This window comes from Sander lucioperca, chromosome 14 (assembly GCF_008315115.2).
Source record: "Sander lucioperca isolate FBNREF2018 chromosome 14, SLUC_FBN_1.2, whole genome shotgun sequence".
NCBI lineage: Eukaryota > Metazoa > Chordata > Actinopteri > Perciformes > Percidae > Sander > Sander lucioperca.
This window is the reverse complement of record NC_050186.1, coordinates 15,721,561-15,735,016: the sequence shown is the minus strand read 5'-3', so window position 1 is coordinate 15,735,016 and position 13,456 is coordinate 15,721,561. Positions and strand designations below refer to the sequence as shown.

The window sequence follows — 13,456 nt, the reverse complement described above, 5'->3', positions numbered from 1 at the left end:
GCAGTTTGCTCCATGGCAAGACAAACACCCGTTAGAGCGATACAGCCAGCTTATACTGGGTATACGCTTTCCTCCTCTTTTGTGGTAAATTTAACAAATATGGCGTTCAGGCAAGATATGTGGAACCTGAGAAAGGAAGGCAGTGAGGGAGGGTCAGTAATAAGCAGAGACGGGGAAAAGTACGGTGGCCGACAGGGGCAAACGCCCTGCAACTTAAGAAAACACATGCAAATAGAGAAAACACAAGCAATTTAAGAAAGCATCTTCATTAATTTGACAACACATGTGCAGCATTCAGCAAACGCGCTGCAAATACACACAACACAACCAAATACATAAACACGCTGCAAATACCACAACACAACCATCATAGAAATCCTGTCTGTTTTTTGTTTTTGTATTTCAAGAGCGAATTGCTCCACAATATGAATACAGATTGATCACCTATTTTGTAGGTAACCGTTGTTGTATAATCACAATATTACACTTGAGGAGGCCTACACTTCAGTGATGCGTTTTTTTGTTGCATTTGTTTCCGGGGTTTGTGTGCTTTTCTTTTTGCATCGTTTTTTATTTGCAGCGCCTTTATGTATTTGGTTGTGTTGTGTGTATTTGCAGTGCATTTATGTATTTGGTTGTGTTGTGTTATTTGCATTGCGTTTGCTGAATGCTGCGCATGTGTTGTCAAATTAATGTTAAAAGTTGTTTTTCTTTTTGCATTGCTTCTTTTTTCGGGGTTTGCGTGCTTTTCTTTTTGCATCGTTTTTATTTGCAGCGCGTTTATGTATTTGGTTGTGTTGTGGTATTTGCAGTGTGTTTGCTGAATGCTGCACGTGTTGTCAAATTAATAAAGATGTTTTCTTAATTTGCTTGTGTTTTGTCTATTTGCATGTGTTTTCTTAAGTTGCAGGGCGTTTGCTCCTGTCTGCCACCGTAGAAAAGAGGAAAGGTGTAGCTGCAGGGACCCAGTCAATAAAGAACACACACACACACACACACACACACACACACACACACACACACACACACACACACACAATAAAGAGTACATTGTACACCCAGTGGTGCCTCGAGCTAAGGTGCATGACACATGTGAGATGGAGTCTGAAACAACCTTCTTTATCTCTGTGTCTCTCTTCGTATTTCCAGTAAATTTACAATTACAAAAAGACCACAAAAATCTTTCAAATATATAAAAGAAAAACATAACAAAAGACTGAGAGAAATGCTTTCTGAAGCAAACCCTGGATCCAATTCTGATGCTTCATGAATGTCTTTTTTTCAAGTGCGGGGTTGGCTGTTTAGAGTCTGAAATCTATCAACATTCAGAGGTACACAATGGTTTCCTCACTGCCCTCCTCCCCTCCGCTGTCAGTCTCCAAGGAAACCAGTGCACTGAGGTCCAGCTGAGGGTCACTGGGATGTGGCAGCACTGGATATGGGTTAGCTCCACTTGCTGTTGACGACCTGGTCTCGCCGATGTAGCTGTGACTGTCAAGATCTAAGAGTGGAAAAAAAAAAAAAAAACCTCATTAGACTCTAGTATGTAGAAGAAATGCAGCAACTGATACTGATAATGCATTGACCAAATCAACCATTTACTAACCACTGATAGATAATCACCAGGATCGGGGCATGTACCACTTGTTTAATGAGCTCAGTCTAATTATTTAGCCCACTCATCAAATCACTAACAGCATATAGATCAACTACAGCTGCTGCAGCTCAGAGAATAGAGAAAGCAAAGACATTTTCAAGCTATCTATCATCCCCCCTTCTACTTAGAGGTGTCACTTTTATCATTATCAACATAATCCATCGTCATGGTTGGGATTCGATGACACCCGCCTCCTCACACTTGACGGTTAACAAGAAGAGATGAGTAAACAAGGAAAGGTAAATAGATATCTTAGCGAGAGCAGCCTTCAAGCAGATAACAAGGATTCAAACCCTTGAGTTGGCAGACATATGGCCTGCTGAAGTGTTTTTGAGCAACATATTACATCCCCAGCTTCCGGGGTGATCCCTTTAAAGGATCAACAGCATTATTATTATTTAATTAAAGGAGATCTGAAAGAGAATGTGTTTTTTTTACCGGTGGAATCTAGTTGAGAATGTGTGTGCTCTTACATTTGTGTGCGGGTGGTGGGTGCTGTCTAGCATTTGGGCAGGTGTGCTGTCATGGTAACAGATGGCGTGAACTATAAATTGCCTCATTGTGTCCCTGTAGGAAAGTGTCTCCGTTTGATTAATTATATAAGAGTCTGTTAGAGTAGCTCTGTTAGCCACCATATAGGCCGTACCTCTGATAGATGAGATCATCAGTGTGCAGCCAGATGATAAAAAACACTCAATACCTTCTTTGTCCATGAAGTAATACGATTTTAGCGTTATTACTGCACACATAACCACAGACAGCAAATGTGTGCTATTTAAAGGATGCAGCAAAAAAATATCAGTGTGTTAGGGCTGCAGAACCTTTTGAGAAAATCTCAGTCTAGTGTGGTAACCCTACTGTGCCAGTTGGCTTGGGTTGTTAGATCAGAACATCATTAGATGCTATGTAAAACACTGCTGTATACAGGAAAAGTTGGTCTATGATACCTCCACTTTAAATTTGAAGTCATCTGGAAAACGCTATAGGACACAGCTGGTACAAAACAAAAAAACAAACAAAAACATATCTAAGGCAGTCTTTGTGCCATGTGCAATCAATATAATGAACATACAGCACTAAAATATCCCCACGCTGGGAGATTTCATCAAATGGTATCAACTATCAACCCTCTAGTGGCACAACAAAAGTTCTATTTCATTCTATTCTAGTCGTGATCTCAGTATTGAGCAAAATAATCATTAGAATAATTTAACCATTGCGGTGCGGCCCGAGGCTTTGTTAGAAAGTCACAGATCAGGTTTATGCATCATGCTGCATATTTTACAAGGTGTGAATCGATCCACATACTGTAAAGAGCACCAGTTTCATCTCTCTATTCTTCCTCTGCCAACTCACCATGCTCTCATCCTTTGTGTGAAAAGGTGAGCGACACAAAACTGACACGACTAATCAGATGAGGTGTCATTTCAGGAAATTCCATTCAACTGGTTCCCCGAGATTACATTGTGCAGGAACAAATTATGGAAATCCACTGAACAAAAAAGGGTGTGCATTTATATGCATGGTGTGCATGGTAAGACATCTTCACATGCTCAGGTGAGGATGAGAATTGAGATCAAGTTTTGATCCATGTGACTGACGGCACAATGGAGAATTTGCATTTGAAAGAGATTCCTTTTCTTTTTACATGATAGAAAAAGAGATACCAGGTTCCTCCACATACCAGGCAGCACATGATCCAGTATGATGAGGTCCTAAAATCTGAGATTGCACATAAAATACTAAAATGACTCCTTATAGAGGTATAACTCTGATGGGGCATTATGTAAAGATTGGGCAACATTATTCAGTGTCTAAGAGTATTTCATTGCAGGCCCTCTTGGGATTGACTAAGGAATGCATTGTGGGTAGATGTCAGCTGGAATGCACCCTGCGTTGTAGACTGCAGCAAAGTATTCACCCCAGGCTTGTTAAAAAGTGACTCAGGTTTCATTGGGGCTTGTGTGTGCTCAATAACGAGGAAAGGTTAATAAGCTGATCAATGAGGAAGAGATTGTGCTGCCTGCTATTGCTGGTAAACAATACCGGAAACTCTCCATCAGCTGCACGTAACACTGACCCCACTGTTTACAAGGGCTGAGGAACAAGACACATGTGACCTTTAATTTCCCCCCTGCCTGCTGTGAATATTAGAATGAGCGTGTGCATGAATGGATTAGGAACGGGGACGGGCACACGTGAATATGTAGCCGACAGCTTGCGAGTGAAACGCAGATTAATGCGTGTATGCATCTCTCATTTTCCTCCTCGCACCTCCCCCCCTTCTCCCGGTGCGATGACAAGTCATGCGGTAATGAGTTTTGTAAAGATTTTTTTTTAGATCGATGTCCCAATCAGTCTGCCATCGCCAGTGAACTGTGATTCACATGCTGTTGTCTGCCCTGCCAGTCGATAGATAGAGGAACCATTGATTTTCTTGGTGCAGGTGGAGGTGGTGGGGCGGTTTCTTTGTCAGGAGTCACTGATTAACTGAGCAGAAGGACAGAAAAGGCCTCACCAGAGATAGTGTGTGTGTGTACAGTACGCTCTCACATACATGAGGCGGGGGGTTTGTTTACATTCTCACGGGAAGCAGATTTCTCATTTATGTTGAGCAGCAAAGACTGCTCAACATAAATGATGACGGCCTACTGCTGTCCAATACCAGAGGCACTTGAGCTGTGTAATGTCACAACATTAGCACTACGATACAGGATATTAAACATAACCAGTAATGAAAAAATTGTAATTGAGCTACTTGATGCATTCATTAGTGGATTTTTCTATGCCTACTTACTTCCCTTCACAGATGGTATTTGAAAGCAAAAAAAAAAAAAAAACGCTTTAAAAAATCTGTTCTTCCTCATTAATATATAACTTAATGTACTATAGTATGTGCTCAAAAATTGAATCAGCTCATTTAGTTTCTACCTTTTATTGCTCTAAAAGTTATTGTGTCTACAGCAGAGCGGCAACAATTAGTCAATCAATCGATTCGTCGATCGTCAGAAATACAATTGTGATAATTGAATAAATTATTTTTCAAGTAAAAATGTTGTCTATATCTTTATATATTTGCTAATTTTCTTTGTTCAAACGAGTAACAGTGAAAAGAACGCAATTTTTATATAATTTTGATTAATGCCTTATTTTGGTGTAACACCGGAAAAGCCTGTGTTAGTGAGTATGCAGGTAAAAGGTAGCAGGAGATGTCTTGTATTTTATTATTTTTTTGTTGTATTTTAATTTTATTTTAGAAGTGTAGTTATGGCTGATACTGTGGCAGGGCCATCACAGAAAAGACGGAAATTAAAGCTATGGTGTGTAGTTTCTGTCGCCCCCATGAGGAATTTTTAAGTAATGACATCAAAACTGTCAGAGCGTCCACATGATACAAGCCTTCCATGACCGCGCACCGCCCCCCCCCCCCCAACACAAACTGAAAGTTACATATAGCACCTTTAACTGAGAAAATAATCAGCAGATTAATGGATGATTAAAATTGTTAGTTACAGCCCTTCTATATACCAGAAAGACAAACACATACAGTATATTAGATGAAACCATCCCACATTGCATGTATTATAGTGCCAGAAGACAACAAAATATAGTAATATGAGTCCCCATGAGCCCCTAGGTGCCATTCGATTTGTGTTTTGCTTTAAACCTTCTCTCTATAACAGATTGTAAAACCCTAACTTCTTACCACTGGGTGTTTGCTGCAGCCCCAGCCTCCCTGCAGGGCTGCACAGGTATCCTGTCCCCATCATCCATCCCTGGGAGTCTGAGTGTGGACTGTGGGGAGCCTTAGCAATGGAGACATGTCTGCTGTTGGATCTTGCCAGCAGGGTGTTGAGACAATTGTGTGCGTTGGGGTCATTTCTTTTGTGGTGGACGTGGCGATTGTTGACACTGGTGCTGGCGAACGCAGCCTCATTCACAAACACGGAGCCGTTACCGCCGTGGTCTCTGGACTGACTTGGTGTTGAGTCCTGGGGGAGAGAGAGCAAATGTCACGGTCCAGTTCAGCAACAGAGCTGAAAGGTGAAAATCAAGAACACTGTGAACAGACATTCAGAAGGAGATTCTTGTCTAGGCGAGAGCTTCTTCTTTTTTAGATTATTTTTTGGGCATTTTAGGCCTTTATTATACAGACGGCTGAAGATGTGAAAGGGGAGAGAGAGAGAGAGAGGGGGAATGACATGCAGCAAAGGGCCGCAGGTCGGAATCGAACCCGCGGCCGCTGCGTCAAGGACTGAGCCTTTGTACATGGGGGGCACGCTCAACCAGGTGAGCTATCCAGGAGCCCCAGGCGCGAGCTTCTTAAGCAAGAATGGACGGTGACGATTGGATAGTTTCTACACTTATGAAACCATTTAACAATGCACTGATGCATTTGCATTAGAGATCAGGAAATACATTTTATAATTTAACGTGCAAAACCTATGAAAGGCTTTGTTAACAGACTTTAATAGTTAATAGATCTTTAGATCAATTTCTCTGAAACTGTGAGTAAAAAGAATTACAAGGCTGACTTAACCAAAATCAATTTTCCCACTCACCTCGAGTGGTATCTGATATAATAGAGATAACTTTGATTTTATTTGCCCAGGTTTTGAGATATCCATCTCTGAGATTTCAGCCCCCCCCCTCAATACAATGGAAGTGAAGAGAATTCACTTCAATTCTGTGATGCTCACAGCATTGTAAAATTACTAAGTCTGGATAATATACAGACTTCACTGTGAGGCATTTTTGTATGGACTATTTATTTGGTGGAAAGCGGTTGCCATTCCTGTGTGTTCTGTGGATTGTCCTCAGTAATGGAGATGCTATTTCTGAAAAGCCACTCTGCTAGAGAATCTTTCTAAATGTCACTGCTTTGAACACCACGAACGAATCACTATTGTATTGGCGTAGAGGCAAACCTCTCAGAGATGGATTACTCAAACCCTGGCGAAAAACAGAACAAAAAATGCATGACTAGATACTAGGGGCGTTGAAATTAATCACTGCATCGATGCATCGCAATGCTGAACTGGACGATTCTGCATCGATGCAGAGACAGACCATAATCGATTATTGCCTACTGATCTTGCTTGCTGATTTTCCGGTCGCTGCTTCTTCTTTTTTTGCCTTTTGTCCGTCGTTTGCTGTTTTCGGACTGCGCTACATCCAGGAAGTGTCTTTTTTAAGAGCAGATACAAAAAAAAATGGGAGTTTGTATATATGTGACCGCTTGAATTTGTCGATGAAAACCACGTGTAGTAATATATAATGATATTGAGGAGGTGACGCATCGTGATATCAAATCGACAGGATAATCGGAATCGAATCGTGAGACCAGTGAAGATTCACACCCCTACTACATACTAGGGGTGCATGATTCAGAAAATGTCACGATTCGATTCGATATCTATTTGATTCGATTCAAAAATCGATTTTTGATTCAACAACGATTCTCGATTAAAGAAAACGATTCACAGTATTTAAATGTAGTTTTTGGAATTCTATGAATCGATTTTGAATCGGTAGAGTTGAATCGCGATTCGAATGTGAATCGATTTTTATTGCACACCCCTACTAGCTACAACTAGAGCTACAGTAAGTGGAATAAAGACTTGAAAGGTATCACTGCTGCAGCCCCTCCTCCTGTCCTCTCCTAATACGCCCTCTCTCCTGTCCCATCTTCACATCACAGCCTTTCCTCTATGGAGCCAAGGCAGCACAGCTAATTAGAAACCACCTGAGAGCTGGTGTGTTTGTGTGTGCGCGTCATTCGATCTGTCTCTGACCCTGTGAACTGCCGCCTCCGGCTAAAACATTAGCAGTGGAAAACATTAGGACCTCCACTGCCTCCACACACTTTTGTCAGTCCACTGTTGTCAATGCAGCCTCCACACTGACTAAAATAGATGAATGGGAATAAATAAGTCTGCAAAAAAAAAGCCAGGAGAGCCTCATCGCATCCAGTCTGTAAAAAGCCCACGGTGGTGTGTAAATTAATGAGGGAGGGAAGGAATATTGTAACACGAGTGTGCTTATTTGTCTGTCCATTCAAGTGCTCTCTGTGTGCGTCTTTTGAACAGTAACACCTGCTCAACTGAGCAGCACAAAGCAGCACAAAGCAGCACCCAGCAGAGGCTCACATAGATGCATGTGCTATATTAGTTTCCCCACTGCTGCTTGTCCGTGTGAGGTACATTGAGTCTTAAAGGGCACAGAGAACAGTGCACCCTTTATCCTCCATGCCTTCCAGCTGCGGGGGACATTTCACTGTAGTGCTTTTCAAACAAAGTGTCGATAATTTAAGTCCTTTCGCGCGCGATTGATTGGTTTCTTGGGCTGCGCGCCTCTGGTTTTAATTATTTTGTCGGCGCTTTTATTTGCAAAGGTTTAATTATCATCAATCATTACAATGTTTATTGGTGAGTGGAGCTGCTGGAGCACTAAGACAAATGATGCTGAAATTGCTCTCATTATCGCAGGTCGTATATCAAGAGGGGATTGAGCTGCACTGTGTAAATGAGTGAACCGGCGTTAACTCAGGCCGATGTCTGAGAAAAGCATCTCATTAATGGCTTGTGCAAAGAAATACTCCATAAACACTACACTTCATCTCACACTTGTGTCAGAGTCAGGAAATTTAGTCAGGAGCATTACTGAGCCCTCGATTAACGCCTCTGAATAACTCGTAACAACCGTACCTGCTGCCCATCTAGAGGGATGACCATGGGAGGAATCACAGTGGGCAGACTACTCTGCCGGCTGTGTCTCCAGCTCTGGAGCAGCTTTTGCTGGTTCTCCAGACGCTCGCGCTCCCTCTCCACGTTTCTCTGGCCCTCCCTGAGCCGCTCCAGACTCTGCTGGTATTCCTCCAACTGCTCATCCAACTCGTCCCTCTCGCGCCTCAGCCTCTCCGTCTCCAGGTGGCACTGCCTCTCCCTCTCCTCCAGTCTGCTCTCCTGCTCCCCCTGCTGGCTCTCCCTGGCCTGGCACTCCCTCTCCCAGCGCTCCTTCTCTTGGCGCAGTCGGTTCTGGAGCCGCTGAGCTGCTGCCACCTCCTCCTTCCGCTTCTCCAGGTTACGCTGCTTCTCCTGTTCTTGTAGGGTGTTGCCCCGGATGCTCGGAAGGTGCGGCCGCTGGGCGCGGGGGGAAGGACGCCCAGTCTCTTGGAGGAGGAGCCTCTGGACCTCATAACAGCTGTCCTGGATGGTCACTGCGGCCTGGGGGGAAATAAAAGGGCAAAGGCACAAAAATGGGTTCATTGAAATGCAAAGGCTCAACCACTACTTTAACCACATGTGCATCCTTACAACAGGTGAAAGAGGTGATTTGAATGGAGAAAAAAAATATGATCAGGCTCTACTGGGTGCCCTAACTTTTTATGTGTTAAGACAACAGGATCTCTTCACATGGTGAAATTACACTGCCTGTACTGGTAGAACTGTGGTTTTCAGGTTCATATGCAAGAAGGAATACAGAACTTTGAATATGAAAATGTCATTGAAATCACCATCTTTAAAACTAACACAGATGGCAAAGAGTGCGCGCACATATCTCCTCATGCAAATACATACACACAACCTCTCAAGCACAAATTTACATTTGATACTTAACAGCAGTGTGTGTATGTGTGTGTGTGTGTGTGTGTGTGTGTGTGGTAAAACAAAAGACCCTCTCATGTCTCTCAGCAGTAAAAAGATCAGTAGGATTGTGGCTCCTGCAGCTCGCTACCTTTGACTTCAAACAGCGTTGGTTCTGTTTACTGGAGCTGGAGTGTGCAGGCATATGTAAGCCTTTATCTTGACTGAGCATGACACTAACAGAACAGAAGAGGTTTGTCTGTTGGCTGACTTGCTGATTAGATAATAATAAAGATGAGGACTGTGAGCAGGATAAAAAAGTAGCAGGCGTACTATATACTGAATAATGCACTCACTTGCAGACTGTAGAGTAACTGGGTCAGGCTTTGGACACTTTGAGCAACCTGTTAAAGGACAACATCACACACAACATGCAGGTTACCATGCCGCGTTTTGATTTTGAGGTTTTTAAATATCCCATTTTTCTGCTAAATAACACACAGCTACTCACAGAGAAGTCTAAATATTTTCCTCCCATGTTACGCTATTGGGGAGTCAAAATGTAAAGCTGCATTCATGCAACATTTGTGCCCCCTTGAGGCTGCATGGTGTCCTATCACACTGTTTAGGGTTAAATTAACACACTGCAGTCGATAATAAAATTATTCTTTCCTATCGGAGTCATTTACCTCACAGGTCACAAAAAGCTGCAAACGGTAGCAGAACTGTTGCATGGTAATTGTTATAAGTCTCCATATCCATTTTTAATGGCACATTACCTTTGGGAACGAAATGGACTTCTTCCTTTATTATGAGTTTATCAATGATTCAACACATTAAGACTGAAATGGTATTCCAATAGACTGTACTGAATTATTAAAACAACTGTTGGCAATCTTGAGCCACACAGCTGTGAAGAACTGAGAAGCATTGAGATTCAGATGCAGGCTGTAAGAGACTATAATGACCCATAACACCTCTGCAATACTGCCGTACCTCCACCATCACAACTACAGTCATAGGGAAAACAATACATCATATTGCTCCATCAATATTTAACACCTCTTGAATTTCAAAATCTATATTTATACCATGGGGTCGTACAAGAAAAGCTATGAGCTACATATATTTAATATAGCAGAAACTGCGCTGTACCTTGAAGTCGATGTCATTTGTGTCTGTTTTTTGCAAGAGAGTTGGGGACTGAAGCTCAAGGGCCTCTGAGAGCCCGTCTGACGGGGGCTGTGCAAGCGTAGCAGGGCTGACAGGAAACACAGAGTCGGTGTCAGAGTCCGGGCTGTGGCTCGGTGGAGAACAGGCCTTGGATGACAGCGTGGCTTTCAGGTTCTTAGCTGGGAATCAAGAACAACAACACGTGTAAAACTAAGAGTTCTGCTTAATCAATTAAAACTGTTAAATATGAGACTGAGAGTTCTGTTGGATGAACATACCGGTAATACTATATTTTGTGACTCAAGGGGTTCTCAGGGACAACACATATGATGGAGGCAGTGTGGTAATAACATGTTTTATATTGTATGGGCTTTTTCCTTGATGTCTTTTCATGCTGGCATGCGATTGCAGAAGAGATAACGAGAATATTTGGAATAGAAGTTGATTGCTCTTTTGTTACATTATACCTGGTCCAAGTCCCAGATACATTTATACCACAGGATGAATATCTCTTTAAACTACTTTTTTGTTTTAACAGTCAATGAAATAAACTGTATGGAGAAACTCACCTTTATCGTAAGATAACTACCCAAACAATATATAAAAATACTGGGGAAAACAATGTACTATAGGTAAATATATGCCGATAAGATGTATCCCTTGAACGTGTCATTATAAGACCCAGTTCCTTTTACAGTGGTATTGTGGTACCCATGCCAACCCAATCATGTAGCTAGAAAACATCAATACAAATAAAGTTACAAAAAAAAGAAAAATGACATGAATTTCTTTATTGAAATGGAAATATGTTTTGCATTACCTTTTAATTCTTTACTACAATTAACTTTAACCCCCAATATTTTGTTTTCATAAGCAGCACATAAACATTTTATAAATGGCTTATATAAACTAGCTTATATAACTATAGCTGCTCCTGTGGATACGCAATTGAGGGCTGGTGTAAAAAAACTGACAATGAATGACAATACAGTAAAACACAGTTGTACTAATAGAAAATATGACTTCATACTGTAGATTATATTACTGTACATTAATAATCACTTAAAATGTCCTTATATCTGCTTACAACTACATTATAGTGGGTTATAAACCATTTATTAAAGGGGTGATTGAATGCAAAACCGATTTTACTTTGTCATAGTTGAATAATGACAGTTTAGTGGGTAACTAGGACATACATAGAACCTCAAATCCCATTGACACCTCTTTCCTCTGCAAATCTCACAATTTGAAACTGCCTCTGAAAACAGGCAAATCTCAACGAGCCGCCTAGTTGACGTCAACTCGGTGGCTCCTCCTCATTTGGCTCTAGTCTCTATCTTTGTCACACCCAAACATTTACATAGGCTACACCACTGATCTGAGGTCAGCTTAGTCTTCTGAATAGGTCGCGCAGATCTCAGACATTGTATACATTGTTAATCTGATATTTTATCACTAAATTCACTTCTGAGAATTTTTTATGCGAGAAATCAACTATGTAGAGGTCAAATATGGGCCGGTTTATGAAAATTGATGGCAAATTGCAAATTTTGTCTGACTGTGTGTCGCAGTTCAGCAGGAGCTCAGCATGCTATGTGACAGCGGCCGGTGCTGCCTCGCCGCCCGGCGTGTCCTACTTCATAGACTCCGGCTCGCTGTGAGCTAGCTGGATCTCCGTCACGAAGGGAAGCCCGCGTAACTTGACTACAAAATGCCGAGGCCAGTTTGACCGTTGGAGCGCCAGGGCCTGCAGCTAGCCGCGATCTTTATCCATAGGGACAGTAGCAGCTAACGAAATCCATAATGTTAATAAAAATGCATTAAATTGAAATCGGACACCATAGTTAGCTTTATAAGACCTTGGGGTAGATGTTATATAAGTGGCGTGACGAAATTCAAACTGTAAATATACTCTAATTATGCCGAAAGTGAAGCTAACTAGCCGCGATATTTACCCATAGGATTGAAGTGACAGTAGCAGCTAACGAAATCCCTAATGTTAACAAAAATGCATTAAATTGAAATCGGACACCATAGTTAGCTTTATAAGACCTTGGGGTAGATGTTATATAAGTGGCGTGACGAAATTCAAACTGTAAATATAGCTACTCTAGTTATGCCGGCAGCTGGCAGCCAGCCAGCTCCGCGCGTAGCCCCGAGTATTCCAGCAGTCCAGTACCCAGGGAAACGGTGACTTTCACTGGGTATGGAGGTGGTACTGTGTGGAGCTCCTAGCTAAAGTCCGACACGTTTTACCAAATTTGCAATTAGTCATCAATTTTCGTAAAACGGCCCATATTTGAGCTTTATATAGTGAAATAGCGAAATAGCCCGACAAACGTGTATAACTTTGTAGTGTCTGAAATATGAGACCTGCTGTCTCGTCTCCAATGTGTTTCTATGGGGTTCGCTCAAACCAATCAGCGCGCAGCTCATCTAAATATTCATGATCATACCATATTTGGAAGAAAAGCTCTTGTTCCAAATAGAGCCATATTCACAGGGTAGTTAAGGGCCTAATAAAATAGCATTCAGGCAATTTTCAGCCCAACCAATGTTACATACCCTATTAGGAGACCTTAAGGAACAGTGTGAAATACCCTATATAATCACTCAATCGCCCCTTTAAATGTTTATATATTGCTTTTAAATGCAAAACGAGGGGTTAAAGTAAAGTGTATCTAATATACTTTCTCACTTTCTCGTTCTGTGTTGTCAAAAAACAAGCAGGCATGTACTGTACTGTACTGTATGTCTGTGTTTGTTTCTGCACGGTACAGTATATGTCAATGTCTCACCCTCTTGCAGAGCTGCAGCCAGCAACACGGCAGCCTGGGGCAGCTCCTCGGGGTGCGGCTGGACGAGCAGTCGTGGTTGGACCAGCGAGGCGTCCGTCCTCCCACTCAGAGCAGCGAGCTCTGCGTAGACCTGCAGCTTCTCCTCCAGGCTGGAGCAGATCCGCTGGTCCTGGCTCAGCAGATTCTCTGATACACACGTTCACAGATAAAGTGTTGCGAAATGTTAACTCGGGTAAAAA

The 13,456-nt window shown here is 42.2% G+C and overlaps 1 protein-coding gene across 5 annotated transcripts in view; it reads right to left on the bottom strand.

The window, feature by feature from the left end:
* Positions 1–1,100: 1,100 nt before the first annotated feature.
* Positions 1,101–13,456, bottom strand: part of arhgef28a (Rho guanine nucleotide exchange factor (GEF) 28a) — a 50,885-nt gene continuing 38,529 nt past the window's right edge. For 4 of the 5 annotated variants that reach the window (XM_031317916.2, XM_035991169.1, XM_035991168.1 and 1 more), the window contains 6 exons: positions 13,218–13,403; positions 10,399–10,595; positions 9,600–9,647; positions 8,365–8,883; positions 5,364–5,649; positions 1,101–1,501 (listed from right to left, as the gene is read on the bottom strand). In XM_031317916.2, the coding sequence (XP_031173776.2) occupies positions 1,326–1,501; positions 5,364–5,649; positions 8,365–8,883; positions 9,600–9,647; positions 10,399–10,595; positions 13,218–13,403 (1,412 nt within the window). In that variant the 3' untranslated portion in view covers positions 1,101–1,325. The remainder of the gene's footprint in view (positions 1,502–5,363; positions 5,650–8,364; positions 8,884–9,599; positions 9,648–10,398; positions 10,596–13,217; positions 13,404–13,456) is intronic. The other variant, XM_035991167.1, reaches the window with a different exon arrangement.